This window comes from Curcuma longa, chromosome 14 (genome assembly GCF_044706935.1).
Source record: "Curcuma longa cultivar G26 ecotype Majalengka, Jawa Barat chromosome 14, ITB_CL_G26_1.1, whole genome shotgun sequence".
NCBI lineage: Eukaryota > Viridiplantae > Streptophyta > Magnoliopsida > Zingiberales > Zingiberaceae > Curcuma > Curcuma longa.
In genome coordinates, this window is record NC_133874.1 from 6733932 (window position 1) to 6752499 (window position 18568).

An 18568-nucleotide genomic window follows, 5' to 3' on the forward strand; every position below is an offset into this window, starting at 1 on the left:
GAAGATGTCATGAATCTCCATCTGATGCCTAGGGCACATTCACCACTTAGCTATACTTATTTGGAGTTGAGTCAGAGTCCAAGACGGCCCAAAAATAGATCCGTCTCTACAGCATCCCGACTAAACGATGCAATGACACATGTGAGTTCAAAGATATCAGCCACAATCCATGTGACCTTTAAAAAAAGTAAAAATCTTATTGATGGTTGATTAAAAAGAATTAAGATCACGATCATGTGATGGGAAAAGGTCCAATCATGTGGCGCCATGAGATTCTCTTTAAGTTTTTTACTTGTGATAATAAAAAAAATAGGATTTTGATGTGATGATCACAAATGTACAAAAATAATTGACCTTTTCAAAGAGAGAGAGAGCACAATCCTAGTCCCGGGGCATAGCTGAATTGGTTACGACACAACAAATTTACAGAAGAGGGCATGAGTTCGAATCCTGACGAGGCCAGGTAATACCTCAGAGAGCTTGCGGAGATGGAAGCCAGAAGGTAAGACCAAACAGATGTGGTCAAGACGCACATAAATCGGATCAAACTAAGTCCGAGATCAATCAATGTAAGTGCGGGTCTGGATCAAACTCAATTCTTTCGAACTCGGACCTCAACTCTTGATTCCCGGACCATTTGCTACTCAGTGCTTGATTCCCGACTCTGAGACCACTGCCACTTGGTGTCCAACTCCCAATTCTTGTTAATACCCAAATAGAGAGGACAAGATCGCCTGGAACATAGTGAATGTGAGGTAACACGATTAGCGAAAAATGAGGAGAATCTGTGACAACATTGATAGCGAGGTAAAGAGAATGTGCATTGATAATGACATGGCACTCCCTCAATTTAAAACATGGGGAACATAGAGTCATGGATGCCGCATATTTCACCAAAAAGATAGTATAAAAAAAACATCTGCTCCCACGGATATAAATTTGTGCACATCAATTCCAGTCACTTCTTTTCCACTTTATTATTATTTTTCTTTCTCATTCTCCGACCACCAAAGCCGACTTGAGCATCGGAGTGATTATGCTAAAGTTTGCCTTAACCTTCATTCTAACTTTCTTTGAGTGTCGTAAAGATTGTTCAAAGTTAGTGCATCTTTAGTCCCGTGAAACCCACCTCGAAAACCTTTGATCCATCACCAGCCTTCTCATTGATGGTTCTTTCATCATTGATCTCGGACTGGATCACTACTTAGTAATGATCTTTAAAAAAGCAAAATACATTTTGATGACGATGATAAATGACGGAGCCAGCTTTGGTGATTTATCCTGACTGAACTTTGACTGTGGACTACGTCGACATGACAACCCGTGTTGTCTTTTTCGTTCTCTTAAAAATTCAAGCTTTTGCGCCGTTGGTCGCCCGAGCTATAGCCGGGGTAACTTATAATGTGGCTCCGCCCGTGATGACGATGATGATTACACAGTGATGGCCTAATGCATTCCTAACATGATTTCATTATGCAAATTATCTTAACTAAAAGCTTCTTTGCAAGTTAACCTTTTCAAAGTACATAGAATATCATGGTTCCATGTGAGGAGGAAGAAGCTCAGCCTCATTGGATCCTCCATGGACATTAAACTATGAATCAATCAAACTCGAGACTACTTTTAATTCCATGTCTTCGCTGTCGACTGGATCCAAATCATGTGCCCCATGATGCACCCTGCAGAATGCAAGCAACTTCACTTAATTAACTCTTAACAAAACTAAAACTTTATATATTTTTTTGTTTTCCTGCAAATTGCTTCTTAAATACAGTTTATGAGTGTTAGTTAAGCTTAATTAGTACTATGTTTTTCTCAATTATTAGGAGCAGTGTCAGTTCATCATTAGATCCTCATGAGCCTCTTCCCTTATTCTATTACTTCTTGTACTCATCATGCATCATTTGAAATCAGAGTCGAGTGTTAGGTAGATCCATAGTGCTCTACTGTGATTGATTGCTCAGAAAAAACAAATGATATTTACAGTTCCTACGGAATGAAAGATCTGATAACAAGAAAGTGTCTGTAAAACAAGAGTTTAAACGTTTTATTCAGAGTTTTAAAGCACCTTCTCAATTCAGTATATATTTAACCTTCTCATTTGAGCTTCTAACTAGGCCTTAAACACAACCACAATATGTCAGAGAGGAGAAGCCGATCGAGGCAAGCGAGCTCGTCCAGGATCACAGATGAACAGATCAATGATCTGGTGTCCAAGCTGCAAGCAATCCTCCCCGAGGCCCGCATTCGCAGAAACGATAGAGTAAGTTGATGAATGAGGCTAGGCTTATAAGGTCTGTTTCCGCGACTCAAACCTCTAGTTTTGTCGTCGATGCAGGCATCGGCGGCAAAGGTGCTGCAGGAGACCTGCAGCTACATTAGAAGCTTGCACCGGGAGGTCGATGACTTGAGCGAGAGGCTATCGGAGTTGCTCGAGGAAACCAGTGGCGACCAAGCCGCCATCATTAGGAGCTTGCTCATGTGATGCTTCAGTGTTAATTAATTTGCTAGTACTACAAGTTTTTGATAGCTTGTACTCTCAACTTTCTATCTTAAAATGCTTTGTTGAATCAAGGATCATACTGAAAGCGGCTATACAAGTCTAGCTACTAACTGCGATATCTAGTCATAAGAGGAACTCAACTTGGTCAAATAGGTTTGATTGGACCCGAACTTGGCTTAAGTTGGTTTGACCAGATTCGAGTTCAATTTGACTTGATCTCATCTTGACTTTGATTGTTAGTTCAGTTTGAGTTTTGACTATACTAGGTCATGTAATGCCAACACTCTTCGCCATATTAGTCATCATTTTGAAAAGAGTTACATGGAGAAAGAGAGTTTTAGTACAATGATAAAATTATTATTGTATGATCTAACGATTACAAATTTGAGTTATGAAATTATCTTTTATAATATAAAATAAAATTATGTATAATATATATATTTTTTAATTCTGTAGTAACAGAGTGTATAGGACTGTTATATATATATATATATATAATTCTGATACTTTGCACATCTTATAGTGCGTGACTCATCCATAGAAGATTCAGAGACGTCTGAAAGTGTTTTGAGCACTTGAAACAGTAATAGTATTATTTTTTATTTATTTATTTATTCTTAAATTAAACAATTTAAGATTTTTTCTTTAGGGTTTAAGAGTTAGATTATAAGTATAACAAAATTTCAAAACGAAAAAATTTAGTTACTCACCAAGTGTGTCAGATAAGAAGTGCGGGATAACAATTTGGTACATCTCATGAACAACTAATTTTTTTTTGCTTAATACTATAACCCAACTCCTAAATCCTAAAGGAAAAAACTTAAATAATTTAATTGTAAGTAAAAAAATAACACTATTACTGTTTTAGATGTTCAAAATACTTTCGGACATCCCAAATTTTCTGTTACGGATGAATCATGCATTATAAAATACACAAGGTATTAGAACTATATCGTAGTGTTTGAACATAAAATGTGATATATTTAATATGACTAATAAAATAGAATCATTTGTTTGTAAAACACCCTTTTTTTTTTTTTGAATCTTGGATATCCAACCCTTGAATTCCTCGCTCAATCTTGGAACCCTAAATTATGGTTAACCTGGGCCAGGCCTAGCTAAGCCCGGCCCAAAACATTGTAGGCTTGCTAGATTAGTGTAAAACATATAAAATTATTTTTTAAAAGTTTTATATTATTTTATATAATTTAATATATTTAGATAAAAATCAAAAGGACATTTATTTATTTGTTTATATTAAAAAAAAAAGGTATTACTCCACTGCCCGACCCGGAGTCCTTCCTCCTCGCGAAGCCGAACCGCCACCTCGTCGCTCCCAAGCCGGATCTCCCTCTTTCTCAGGCGATCAGCGGCTACGCAACCGGCGCAGAAGAGAAAGGATTTCGCAGTGGAATCCGACGATCAACAGTAGAGTTCCTTCAGGTTCTCTTTCTGTTCTAATCATCTCATAGATTTGTTCTCATCCTTATCTTCTCCTACTTGGCGCATGCGAACGGGATCGGCGAGAAACCGATCGATTTTGACAAGATTCGGCGATTTCCTCCCTTGATTTGTTCTATGTTCATCAAAATCTTTTCGATTTCTGGTTTCAATTTCTGTTTTCCGCGGGCTCTCGAGCACATGTCGGAGATATCAGCTACATCGGGTTCGGTCCTGCCGATCCCAATCCAACTCAGGGATCCGGCCGAGTTTGATCGCTATCTCAAAAGCTTGACAACTTTCAGAGCTTACTCGGCGCAGCATAACCAGATGTTCCAATTTGACCGGATGTTGGGTGATAGGGATTGAGTGCTGTTTAAGAAATTGATTTTTCAGCATTGTCATTATCGTATCAAGTTGACAAATTAAGGAAATGGGGGAATAAAAATCTCCAGTCACCTTGTTATCCTTCTTCATTTAAGGAGACAACAAGATGGAAGCATAATCAGAGTCAAACTATAGGCTGCTTTATTTTTCTATCTACGTAATTAAATTCATTCTGCTTAAGTAAGCGTGAGATCTTTGACAACTCTGCGATTACCTTGATTGGTTCGGCTTCTGATTTGTTCTTTTGCTTCAGTTAATTCTCTTCTCTTTCTCGTGATCAATGGAACTTTTTTTTTTATTTAACTTTAGTATGAATTTAATAAGTTGAAACTTCAAAGCAATACACCAAACACTTCGGCATGAAACAATTAGATCCTTTTACCCAAGACTAGGTTCCTACTATTTGGGAAGTTACTGAAACTTAGCTTACAATGTAAAAATTTGCAGTTACTGAAGTGGTTTTCTGGAGGAAGATTATTCGTTTTTCCAGCTAGGTCCAATCTGTCTGATTGTCACTTGTTTTTGAAGCTTTTCTGAGAACTTGAATTTCTAGCTGGGTTTGTTCTAGTGTTTTGCGCATGGATTGACTTTTCCTAAACTTGTACTTTTCAGGTTTTAGAATGATTGAACTTTGATTTTGTCATTTGTACCAGAGAAGAATGGTGCTAGTTCTAGCCATTGGTGATCTCCACATTCCTCACCGGGCTGCAGATTTGCCCCTAAAATTTAAGTCCATGCTTGTGCCTGGGAAAATTCAACACATCTTGTGTACTGGAAATCTGTGTATCAAGGTGCTTTAGTTCCCCTTCCCCTTTAATGAGTTGCCACTTTATTTGATTGCATTGCACTATCAATGTGAATATGTGATAATTCCTGCTACCTACAGTTTAATTTCCATCATAATCCTTGCCATAACACGTTGTTTCTTCCCAATTTTGGATGTCGTTATTGGGACTTAGTTTTCAATGTTATCTCTAGGACAGATTAGAAACCAAATAATGGCATGATAACTTAAATGTTGATATCTAGTTGAAAATTCAGCGACTTGCATGTATCAATTTATACTGTCAATACTTTAACATGTAAATCTGGTTTGACTGATAATAATTAGGCAGATTACTACATTTTGCAGTTTATCTTAAATTGGGAGCCTTTTTTGTTTCCTAATATATACCTCTGTTTGGTTGTTATTGCTAATAATGCATTTCATGCGTCCTTGTTCCTTGACCTACTTGCTTAGTGCTATGCTTCTCTAGTGTTTCTAGAATTTTATGATTCAATGTTCTGACTGAATGTGATCTAGAATCTATATAGAATTGGCCATAAGATTAGCCAACACTAGTAGTGGAAAGAACTCTATGAATCTGCAACAATGGGTCATTGTGATCTGGAGACAGATCCTGGGAAGAAGAAAGTGGGATCCAGCCCAGTTGTGAATGGTCTAGAAGGATAGGAATCAGTACGGGCAAGCCTAAAGTTGCTGCATTCAGGAGATTGACAAATCGTAAAAGTCAGGTTATAGAGATTTTTAACCACTTGCCTCGAACACCCCACTTGCAATGGAGGGGTTTGATGCCATACAATTGGCATCTCCAAGGAATAAACCGAGAATGGAAGGTTCCCAACTGCAACCATAATTCACAGAGAAAGGGACATCATCCAAATGACAAGGAGTTATACACCCAACAACAGAGTAGGTAGGAATTGCAGTTGAGGAAACAGCTGTGGTGACAATAAAATGAATCCTGCAGGTTGGTGCAATTGAACCTGGAGAAGATACTTTCAGTTGAGGAACAGAGTGCCATGGAGCTCATTGTCAGCAGATTGAAGGAGCCAAAATGTACCATGTGACTCAGCAAATTGGCAATACCACCAATCTGGAAAGTACAAAATGTGTCAGTGACGAAGCATAGTCCCACCTGCTTTAGAATTCCAACAACCTCTTGAGCTAGAGGATACATTGGAGGGAGATGCCGAAGGAGAAGCACCTTCCGTAGTGACAATGCAAACTTCCACTGAATAGACTAGCTGGGCCATTAGAGGGACTAAATGTGGAATGATTGCCACTTGATATCATTTAAGTATAAGATCGATAGAAAAGAAATAGCCTAACTACTCGCCAAAAACCATTGAGCACCAACTGCAAATCATCTCATTGAAGGAGTAAGCTGATTGCAGAATAATGGTATGTTAAAGAGTCAGAGACACACCAGACTACCATTTCGCTGAGGGGCACCACCACATTCAAGCCTCCACTTCAATACCTTGTATGTGTCACAACCCAAGGTGAAAACTTCCATGTTCAGCAGGAGAGTCTTTACTGATGCATTGGAGCATTTAACACGAATCCTTCGTTATCCATGGGATGCATAAGCCAGCTCAAACAAGGGAAAACAACCGGAGTAAAATTGCTCAACAGCCTGGATAGTTCTTTTTGAGAAGAGCCAAGCAAGGAAGAGGGTCTGATAAGAAAGTAGAGAAGTTTGGTTGAAGTTGTTGACTTTCACCGTATTTCATTGAGATATACAAATGGGAAGAGGTTGCAGCCCCATAAAACAATGAAGGAACAAAATTGTGTGGTGGCACCCACACTAGCTAGCACAATGCCTGATGCATAGACAATGGTAAACAATTGGGTTTAAGCAAACAAGAGCCAAATGTCAGTGTTGCAAGCATCTAAAGCATTTGGTCCACCAAGACGGAAGATACAAGCATAATCAGGGAGAAAGGAGATCACAAGCCTTTTGTAAGCTTAGGAATTCAGAGCTGCAAGAAGATGAGAGGCTGGAGGATAAGAAAAGGATGTTGCAACCTCTGCATGGCTACAACTGTGAGATGGAAGCTGGGAGCCTGTCATGATACTGGACATTGAACTAAGTCAAGAGGAAGAAGCAATATTTATCACTGGAGCAACCTCAATACTCATAGTTGTTATCCAACTGAGAAAGTAACTTTTAGATTTTATATTAGCCAGGATTTTCTCTTGGTTATGTTTTTTTGACAGTATGGATTAACAAATTCCTTAACAAGCTACATCTGCAGATTTTGATAAAAATAAATATTTTTTGCAATTTTGAATGTATTGTTTCATCAGCATGGCTACTCTCCAGAAGCTCCGAGTGTCACCCAGCTACTATATTTTCACTGCATTCATGAGAGCATTCTAAGAGTTTAACATATGTGAAATGTCCAACGAGAATTTTTCTTAGCTTTTATTTTATTTTATTTTTTTCTTTGAGAGCTTGATTTCTATGCTTTTGCATAACCTGATGTTGCTGTCTAATTTGTTCACAAGTACTCTATGTTGCAATATATCATTCTTTATACTGGTTTCTTCTTGTACACATAGGCAGCAATTTTTCATGGGTGATTAATTAGTGAAGAATTTGTTTTTTCATAACTCTGGTTCTCAAAAATAGTTCTATGAATATGAATTATTATTTTCACTGTCCACATTCCTTTACTTTGACAAAATTCATGAATTGCATCTTGTAGGAGATTCATGAGTATTTGAAAAGCCTTTGCCCAGACTTGCATATTACTCGAGGTGAGTATGATGAGGATGCTCGTTATCCAGAAAACAAGACCCTCACTATAGGTCAATTTAAGCTTGGGCTTTGCCATGGTCATCAGGTTTGTTTTCCTCTGGTTAAAGTGAGGAGCTTTTTGTGTATTCTTCTTTGATTGCTCAATTTATATGCCCACTTGATTTTTTTTAAGGCATTCATTCATTGCATTGATTCCATAGGTTTGACATCTCTCTGAAATTTCATTTGTTAAATTTAACATTTAACATCATTACAATGTGATGAAGTTGAGTTCGTTAACCAAATATGGGGAGAGGCAAGTGTGCAATTTGCTTGGAAGGCTTGGCTTGGAAAGAGATTATGGAATAGATTAGTTGGAAGATCAAAATGAGACATGTTCTTCCTGATTTTGTCCGAAAATGAGAAGGAAATGGAGATAGCATGATCACTAATTTATCCTTTATTTTTTAGCAGCAAGGTAACCTCCATCTAGACCAAGTTGTCCTCATGTCATTGCTATACACCTGTAACGATATTGACAACCATTATCCTTGTAACTTGATGCATCAGCACTCCATCTCGCAAATAGATGGGTAGAAATTAGACCTGACCTCAGGCCGGGTTAGAATCGGACCTGGACCTGTAACCAGGTCAACGGGCCGGTTATCTGTTGACCCAGTTAGCTGGGCCTGAACCGTAACCAGCCCGGCCCTAGCCGGTTACAGTTCAGGGGCCCAATTAACTGTCAAACTGGTAGTTAATTACCGGTTCAAATTGTCAGTTTCGAACCGTGTCGGGTCTAGTAAAAATGATAGGTAAGTGAGCTGCAAGGAGGCCAACAGTGAGAGGCTAGGGTGGGGTGTTGGGGAGCGTGGCTATGAAGTATGATCCCTTACCTTATTGTTTCCTCACCTCACCCATTTCTTCTCTCTTCATCAGGAAAGTTGGCATGAGGATTTTGCCAATAACGCTGAGAGACAAAACAATTAGGTTATGGCTATATTAACATCGTAGTTAGTCTAGATCTTTATCGCATAATTTCAAATAAAATAGTGTTCCTTGCTGGAGTTTGAGTAAATGAATATTAATTTTGGTACTGTATCATGTTGAGTGTCGGCGTACTTCAAATCATTTCCACATCAACTCAAATGATTTTTAACTCTATAACTCCCTTCTACTTGGCGTGCTTACCTCCAAATATAAACTTATGAGTAGTTGAATTACAACTATGTAGTAAAGTTTTGAAATATAATAAACATCTTGATGATCAATTCTTCCTAGTACCAAAATGAGTGTGATGCATTAGATAAGAGCATTAATTGTCAAGTCCGACCCAAGTTCAACCCAAAGTGGGCGTTATCTATATGTTATCTATAGTAATGTCAGAGCAAATATGAAATTAAAATACCCATCTCAAAGATGCCAAACACCAACCTTTTTGATGCGTAATTGAGGACCTAGGAGTGCTATATTCTTAGTGATAAAGAAAATGGGCATCTGTTTTAAGCCTAGAATGCATATTATTTTGGACTCTACAGATTACAATCATTATGAATTTTCGAACTTGTTTTGAATGTCATTGCTCAACCTGTTTTCTTGGGTAGAAATTTTTTAAATCTCCTGGTAAGTTTGTATCACAGTGATAAGTGCATTTGCTTTTCTATTTAATCTAAGAGGGCATAGACTAGACTGAAGATCTAGAAGGTTGCTTAATTTGTTATATAGGCAAGCTTCCATATCATCCTGGAATTAGTGCGGGTTTATTGGTTAGTTTATCATTCGGGGTCGACATCACTTTTACATGAGGATTGGATAACCTTCATTCCCATTAGTACATTCTACCACTTAGAAATTTAAGGCTTTTAACCTCGTTGTGGTGAGTTGCTGAAGTTGATGTAAATGGAGTTCCATTGCTTTCGCTTCATAAATTTTTTGTTGGCTATAGGCCACATTGTTGTAGTACCCTTCCAATTTTGCATTTTGTTCATGCAGATTGTTCCATGGGGTGACTTGGATTCATTAGCCATGCTTCAGCGGCAACTGGATGTGGATATCCTTGTGACTGGACATACTCATCAATTCAAGGCCTACAAGCACGAGGGCGGTGTCGTCATAAATCCTGGCTCCGCAACTGGTGCATATAGCAGCATTACCTACGATGTCAACCCGAGTTTTGTGCTGATGGACATCGATGGCCTTCGCGTGGTGGTCTATGTCTATGAGCTGATTGATGGAGAGGTTAAGGTGGACAAAATCGACTTCAAAAAGACTGCTGCTACCCAATCTGCTCATTGATTTTTCATGTAAACCTAGAGTATGCCATTCTGGAATGCTTGCTTGAACATGAACTTTCTCAATTTGGTTTCATAAGTTCATTTTGTATTCTGAAGATTGTACGAAGCTCCACTTGTCCTTTTAAACTGCTCAACTTTCTTTTCTTTCAGCAGGGAGCTTGGTGGATAGAGTTATTATTATATCAATAATGGTAATTTGGAAGATTTTAGCTTATTTCTACATTATGCATTTACTGTAAGTTTTTTTTTTTCTGTTACGTGTATGATATCTGCCACTGCTTGTTCAGCATTACTGTAAGGGCTTCTATTATTTTGAGATGTAGAATAAAATGAATATTCTTAGGGAAGACAACATTTAGATTTGTTCAACTATTTACTTCTTTAATTCAATACATTTCTGTATGTATCTTGCTACTTGCACTTATTCAATTCAATTACTTTGATGAAGAATGTATAAAAGATTTAAGGCACAAAGACACATGAGTTCATCTCAAACCTCATGATTCCTTCAGTAGAAATCTTATATCCATAGGAACATCCTTGAGAAGATAATGATTGAAATCTTATATATTGTTATGGTGAAATTTGAGTGCTCGTCATCATCAGATGATTAGGATGGAGAAAAAAAAAATACTTTTGTCTTTCGATTACCACTCTTCTTTTATAATTTTTACCCGAGTAACCTTATAATAGCGAAAACATTTCCTCTTTTAGGATAACGGATTCCACCTTTTACAGTAAAAACATTTCCCCTTCTCTATAATTACTAATGTTCATCATTATTGATCGCCTTCATTACCAATCACCTCTTTCAGAAATACAACATCATCAGATTAAGCTTGAGTCTTAAGTGCCAAGCTTATATGGGTGTGGTTGAATTGGTACTCAGACGGTAGATTTATAACAAAAGAGCATTGGAATCTCCATAAGTGTATGTCTTTAAGAAATTAATTTCTCTCATATCGTTCGGTATCATGATTTATCTTCATTTCATAAAATCTTAACGTTATAACCTTTTGCAACAATCGAATCTCAAGTATTGAGCCCCAAACTATCTCCATATATATATATATATATATATATACACACATGAGTATCGAGCATCAAGCACCGAGCACAATACGATCCGAACGAAGCTCTCACGCATCTAAGACTCGAGTGTCGAGCACCGTATCCTCTCCATCTCTCTAGGTCCAACCTGATTGATCTCAATCCAACCCATGCATCCTAATTTCTTAGGATGCATAAATGAAAAGTATAAAAAGAATCTTTTATTTTATTTTTTCATAATTTTTTTATTTATCATCAATCATCACAAATAATTATATGTCTACATTGAGTTAGCATTTTGAACATTGTACTCTATTTATGGACATCTATATTTATTAGATAAAATATTATTTTATAAATTTTTTTAAAAAAATTAGGAAAGTAAATGTATCTATAAGCATTGCATTTAAAATTTAATATAATAATATTATAAATGATCAATCCTCACCCTGGCCGAACAAAAATGAAAAGTATAAAAAGAATTTTTTTATTTGTCATCAATCATCACAATAATTATATGTCTACATTGAGTTAGCATTAATATTCATTAGACGAAATATTATTTTATAAATTTTTTTTAAAGCAATCTATTATATCTATAAACATTGCATTTAAAATTTAATATTATAATATTATAATAATATATCTTACAATAAATTTAATTTTTAATGCTCTATCAAAATACAAGAGCATTTATTTATTTTATTTTATTTTTTCCTTTAAAAGTAAACCGTTATCTAGACAACAAATTGAATGTTCATATTAAATAAAACGAAATATTTAACATAATTCCATAATCTTATTATTAATATTTTACACCTTTCCTTTTTTTTCTTTAATAATATATATTTTTTTCTATTTTTCTTTAATTACCTTCCTGTGTAATTCCTCTCCGTCTATCTATAAATAGCTCAGTCCGCCGCGAGCTTTTCATCATCCTCGAGCGTGCTCCTCCTCCGGCGTCGATCGAAAACCACTCGTCGGCGACATGGCTCTCAGCTCTGCTTCTGCAACTGACTCCCTCTGGTGGGTCGTCACTCTCCCCGCCCACCTCGGAGTCGACTCGCTCCACTCCGACGCCCCCGTCCTCCTCTTCGCCCTCCTCATTGCGTTTGTCACCGCCGGCCTCCTCTCCTGGGCTCTGTCGGCTGGAGGCCCGGCCTGGACGCACGGCCGCGCCCTCCGAGGTCCCGTCCCCATCCCTGGACCCCGGGGCCTACCCGTCCTCGGTTCCCTCCTCGCGCTCGCCGGACCCCTCCCCCACCGCACCCTCGCCGCCCTCGCGCGGTCCATCAGTCAGGCCAAGTCCCTCATGGCCTTCTCCATCGGCTCCACTCCGGCCGTAGTCTCCTCGGACCCAGCCCTCGCCCGCGAGATCCTTTCCCACCACTCCTTCGCCGACCGCCCCATCAAGCGCTCCGCCCGCGAGCTCATGTTCGCCCGCGCCATCGGCTTCGCCCCCAGCGGTACCTACTGGCGCCTCCTCCGCCGCATCGCCTCCTCCCACCTCTTCGCCCCCCGCCGCATCGCCGCCCACGAGCCCGGCCGCCAGTCCGACTGCGCCGCCATGCTCTCCGCCATCGCCTCTGAACAGCGCCGCTCGGGCCGCGTCGCCCTCCGCACCCACCTCCAGAACGCAGCGCTCAACAACATCATGGGCAGCGTCTTCGGCCAGCGTTACGACGTATCTCGCCCCGGCGGCGACCCGGAGGCGGAGGCGCTCAAGGCCATAGTGAGGGAGTGCTTCGAAATCCTCGGCGCTTTCAACTTTTCCGACCACCTCCCATGGCTGCCAAGCTTTTTCGACCCCAACAACGTCAAGAGCCGCTGTGCCTCCCTCGTGCCTCGCGTCCGCGAGCTGGTGCACGGCATCATCTCCGAGCATCGCCGCCGCGGGTCCAACCTCAACCGGGATAGTGGCGACTTCGTCGACGTCCTCCTGGCCCTCGAGGGGGACGAGAAGCTCGACGACGACGACATGATCGCCGTGCTTTGGGAAATGATCTTTCGCGGAACGGACACGACGGCGCTGTTGACGGAATGGGCCATGGCGGAACTGGTGCTGCACCCGGAGACGCAGGCCAAGCTCCGCCGAGAGATCGACGCCGTCGTGGGGCTCGGCGGCCGGACCCCGACCGACGCCGACGTCGCGCGGATGCCGTTCCTGCAGGCCGTGCTGAAGGAGACCCTCCGCGCCCACCCGCCCGGCCCGCTCCTCTCCTGGGCTCGCCTCTCCACCGACGACGTCCACCTGAGCAACGGCATGGTCGTCCCCGCGGGGACGACCGCCATGGTGAACATGTGGGCCATCACCCACGATCCGGCGGTGTGGGAGCGGCCCGAGTCGTTCTGGCCCGAGCGTTTCCTGGAGGCGGAGGGCGGCGTCGACGTCGACGTGCGCGGCGGCGACCTGCGCCTCGCGCCTTTCGGCGCCGGCCGCCGCGTCTGCCCCGGGAGGAACCTGGGCCTCTCCACCGTCGCGCTGTGGGTGGCGCGGCTGGTGCAGGCGTTCGAGTGGGGCCCTGCGGCACGGTGCTCCCGTCGACCTGGAGGAGGTGCTGAAGCTGTCCATGGAGATGAAGACCCCTCTCGAGGCGGTCGCCTTCCCCCGGGGCGACCTCGCCGGGGCGGCGTCCTAAATTCCCCGACCAGTCAAGGAGACGAGACGATGATCACTCGAAGTAGCTTCCTAAAAAAATCCTTTGCCGCCGCATCAATTGAGGTCGTTAGGTGATGAAACGAGAGCATTCAAGCTCCCATTTTGACCATTTACCGGGTCTTGAATTAGCTTCTCTTCTTCTTCATCTAAATTTTGCTCGATCGTTTGTGTAAGAACAGTTAGAATCTCTCTCAGTGATCCGTCTTTAAGAAATAAACTATCTTTTAATTAAAACAGTGTTCTTCATCTGTCTCTTCTTTCAGCTTTTCTGTCTCTTTCGATCGATCGATACTAAAAGCTTAGCTAGTTATTGGTCGTCGAGCTACGATCTCTCATATATATATATATATATTTTAATCTTTTAAGAAGAAATTATCGACAATAATCATTTCTTAAGATTAAAACTCTTTAAACATGAAGAACAAGAAAGGATATGAACTCAGTACGTAAAAGCATATATTTTATCGATCTTGCAAACAAGAAGATCGACGATCAAATTCGACTAGAACTGATGTTTTATTAATCTATAAAAAAGAAAGAAAAGAAAAAACAATCCATGCATTCATTGGCCCATGGTCATTAACAGTTGCAGAGTTTGAACTGTGGAAATTAATAGGGACAGAGACAGCGGAGGTGAGCTGCTGCTGCCGCCGCCTGCCGCTGCTGGCGCAATGATTAGACGTGAGACCCCAATCGAGTACGTGGGAACAGGGGAGAGACCGGTGGTCGTCGGCCTCGGGATAGGGCCTCATTGACTGCGCTGCTGCGTCGACTGGCCCCGAGCAGTCATTAACGCCTGAGCCAAGCCGCCGCTGACGCGTGGCCGCTCCGCATTTGCTCGAGTCGGAGAGAGGAGAGAGAGGGAGACTGACGGCCTGCGTCCGGCCGGTCTTTGGGCGGAAGAGAGGTCACTCAGAACGTACGGCGGCCGTGTCTCGTCAGCTCGGCCGTAGCCATGGCCGACTTGCGTGCTGCTCGATAGGTCGCAGACGGTCTACGTGAATAGGACAGGGAGGCGAACTGGGAGGGAGGCGTAGGAGTGTAGGAGCAGGGCGCCGGAGGCCATGATCCTCCTGACGTGACTTCGTCAGTGGTTTTGCTGCAGCACCGGTTCCATGGCTGTACTCTCTCTCTCTCTCTCTCTCTCTTTCTCCATTTAAAATAATACATTGACTCAAAATTTAATATTATTATATCAAAATTATTTTAACATGTTTAGAATTATTAAATAATTATAAAATTAAAATTATGTTAATATCGATGAGAATTACTCATTTTTCTCTGATATCATTTATAGTAATTTATTTAGATGAAAAAACTAATATGTTGATTTATCAAATTCAATTTATAGTCTAAAATAATTAAGCATATAAAATACAATTTTGTTAATATACCTTTGAAAGAATTCATACTCAATGTGGGGTTTTCTCATCTTCTGTAAAATGGTGGAATCCGCCACTTTAGCGGTCCCACACGGTCGGTCTCACGATCATCTGTGAGGAGGTAAATCGAGAAACTACAGTTGATCACGACGCAGGAGGGATATTGCCTGACTTCGTCAAGATTCAAACCCTTACCCTCTTCTGCAAGTCACGACGCAGTTGTCACAACCATCTGTGAGGTTTTCTCATGAATAAAGGCTTGATGTCCTAGGGGTGAGATGGTAAGTTGATCGATGATAGATCAGACATTTGACGTTTAAAATTTAATTGTGATAAATTTTTAAGGATTTTTGTTAATGAATAGCGAATTCGAGAATGTTAGATGTTAGGTTGGGCCGTCATCTTCACTTCTTGATTTATTTTGATGATTAATAAAAAAATTTGATGGGACCAAATTGATCACTCTAAAATTAATCGATAATCGAACAAAAAAAATGAATAAAAACTTTACTAGGAGTGGAGACACTTGAAAGTTAACAGTTCATTGAAAAAGAATTAATATCACGATCCTTATAAAAGGATAGTCATTACCGTTTCAAAGGGATATAATAATAAGAGTCGTTACTCGATAAAGGATATAAAAGGAGATTTTGATCTAAGAATAAGTTTGAGGATTCTTTCTAATAATTTTTTTTCATTCTATCATTTATATATATATTTTTTTAGAAAAAAAAATATCGTTTAAACATCGAAAAGGTTACGCTTGGATAAATCTACGCCCTCTAATCGAGTGTTAACTTTGGACAAGGAATTTATCTATGTGGCCGAGCAACAACAAGGAGCACTCAACAACAACTAATATCCCAATTTCACCATAACAGTGACACAAGTGGCGACTTGTTTAGTTGTTCATCCTAATCTTAATAGATCAAATCCTAATAGATTTGGATCACTTAATCTTGCTAGATTTTGTTTTCCTTTTCTCAAACAAGATTATCAAATCTGATTCGGAGCTAAATTCTTAATATGATTTGGCTCAATGATGTTATTATGATTTCATACCCTTTATGATTTTAAATTTTTTTTTATAATTCAAATATCAAATTCTTACAATCTGATTAATTTTGATAATGAATGATCCAATCCTACGGACCACCCATTAGGTAAATCTGAGTGGCTCCTGGTCCGATAACCCAATGACCCAACATCGTCAATAGTTCAAGTACCACGGGTGTATGATATACCCTACGAGAGAATCAAAAATCAAACTTTTGTTACATAATTATCCATGCACCTTACAGCTTACTGTCCCTTTATGATCCTGATCCATATCTTTATGAGAAATTAATAGTTTTTCTTTAGCACATTAGATGAGGACATAAAGTTTAGGATAGGACACCTCAAACAAAATGCCAAGTGATAATCTAGACTTTCTCATGCAGATCAGATTAGATGAAAAGAATAATAATAATAATTATCATAATAATAATAACTCAATAATAATAAAGAGGAAAGGTTCATACTTTAGAGGAAAGAGGTGTCATATTCCAAGAGGATCCATATGTTCTAAGTATCAAGAACAACTTCCAAGAAAATTTGTTCGAAGACTTCAAAAATCTTTTAAAACTAATTAATATTCATTTCATTCTCGACAAAGCTGTTAGTTTTTTTTTTAAAAAAACAGAGATTGAAGAGAGCACAAGATTATTTGTGAGAATAATAGAGCAACTAGTTGTTCAAGAAAAAGACACAAAGATCTCAGCCAAGATCAATAATTTCACTAACTTTAATTATCATGAATGTATTTGAGTGTCATCTTCAAAAGCTCGAGAAGTGGAAGATTGTTTAATATATACATTAATTAATAGCATGCTATTATTATTTGATAGATTCAATCGACTTTGAATTATAACTATTTTAAATTATAAAATAAATTATACAGAACATTAAAAGAGCTAGCACCTGTATGTATATCAATATTTTTCTATTAAAAATATTTGATTTATAATTTATTATTCAAAAAAATTCCTAAAAAAAATAAAATCCGCCACCTTAGCGGCCCCCACGACCATCTGTAAGAAAGTAAATTAAGAAACTGCAAGTCTGCTCTGTCATAACCAACTCAGCTATGTTCCGAGAGCAAAAATTGTATTGGATAAATTTTTTATAATGACCGATCTCACCGTCAAAAACGGCTCTATATCAGAAAATCCCTTAAGGGATTTTTTTAGAGGCCTGTACCACTATGTTGATAAGAGTCTATTGTTGAAACAACATCTCAACCAATAAATACATGTTGTTAAGATGATTTAAATCAAAATAATTGCTAAAAAGACTCGAACTCGAAATCGAAATCTCAAACAGCACACGTCTTCATATTTACCATTTGGAAAAGACACTTCGACAAACTGTATTTGTCATATCATATTAGAGCAATTTTAATCAGTTTTGATCGAAATTATTCAAAAATAATATAATTTTAATAAAATTATTTTAAAATAAGTATAAAGAGGCATTTTGAATATTAAGATGAAAATCCAAACTCCCCCCAACGGCACCGCCACACCGCCGCCGCCGAACGCGACGACGTCGACCAGGCGACAGACGGATTGCAGCATGGGGACCATCTGATCTTTGGGCCGATCGAGATGGATTCGTTCGGTTCGGTTCGTGTCTCTCGTCGAGCCATGCATGGCTTCTTGATCCAGGCGCGGGGTGCAACGCGAGATGTGGTTCACGTGGGATCGATCGCATGGACCCGTCGACGCCGATCCCCACGGCGATCGATTGATGCCCCCATTCATCTCATTTCAATGATCAAGCCCAGAAACAGCGGCACGAATTGCGTGCCGCTCTGCCATGCATCCCATCGACGTACGTGCATGCACGCCCTGGTGGTGGTCGTCGTGGTGGTGGTGGGTTTCATGCATGCACTAGCACGACTACTGAACTGTTACGCGTCAGCTCCTCCTGCGCCGACTTCCATATCCTGCTCCACATCATGACACTTGATCAGACAGAGAGGTGCCACTCGCATTTATCGTCATGTCTTCGGTGGTCAGGGACAGCTCAGCCGACTCCACAGGTGTTAGCATCAGAACGCCTTGTCCAGTGATTTGAACGGCTCACAGATCAAATCAGGCAGAGTCCGGTCAAGTGACTACCTGGTGAATTGAATGAATCAGTACATGAACTTTATGAACACAGAGAAACCACTGTTCATGCATGGTGCGTTTGCATTCTTGTCAGATGTGACTAATTAATGAGATTCGATGGAGAACATAAAAAAACATATGAAGAATTGGACAGGCAAGCTTATCGAATTC

At 40.1% G+C, this 18568-nt stretch overlaps 3 protein-coding genes across 4 annotated transcripts; all 3 read left to right on the forward strand.

The window, feature by feature from the left end:
* The first annotated feature begins 2137 nt into the window (after positions 1 to 2137).
* On the forward strand, positions 2138 to 2485 carry LOC141845218 (transcription factor ILI6-like). Its single transcript, XM_074733278.1, has 2 exons — positions 2138 to 2263; positions 2339 to 2485. The coding sequence occupies exons 1-2, from the start codon at positions 2138 to 2140 to the stop codon at positions 2483 to 2485; spliced, it is 273 nt and encodes a 90-aa protein (XP_074589379.1).
* A 1308-nt stretch (positions 2486 to 3793) lies between these two features.
* LOC141845586 (vacuolar protein sorting-associated protein 29) lies at positions 3794 to 10365 on the forward strand. 2 transcript variants are annotated; one of them, XM_074733647.1, is made up of 4 exons: positions 3794 to 3946; positions 4943 to 5121; positions 7826 to 7963; positions 9850 to 10365. In XM_074733647.1, the coding sequence occupies exons 2-4, from the start codon at positions 4990 to 4992 to the stop codon at positions 10150 to 10152; spliced, it is 573 nt and encodes a 190-aa protein (XP_074589748.1). In that variant the 5' UTR covers positions 3794 to 3946; positions 4943 to 4989; the 3' UTR covers positions 10153 to 10365. The 2 variants fall into 2 exon arrangements, with proteins under 2 accessions (XP_074589748.1, XP_074589749.1); XM_074733648.1 differs by having other exon boundaries at positions 4984 to 5121.
* Positions 10366 to 12189: 1824 nt separating this feature from the next.
* LOC141845644 (cytochrome P450 78A11-like) lies at positions 12190 to 13841 on the forward strand. Its single transcript, XM_074733702.1, is given in 2 exon segments — positions 12190 to 13725; positions 13727 to 13841. Coding segments are annotated over 2 exon segments (1650 nt in total). The 3' UTR covers position 13841.
* The last annotated feature ends 4727 nt before the right edge of the window (positions 13842 to 18568 follow it).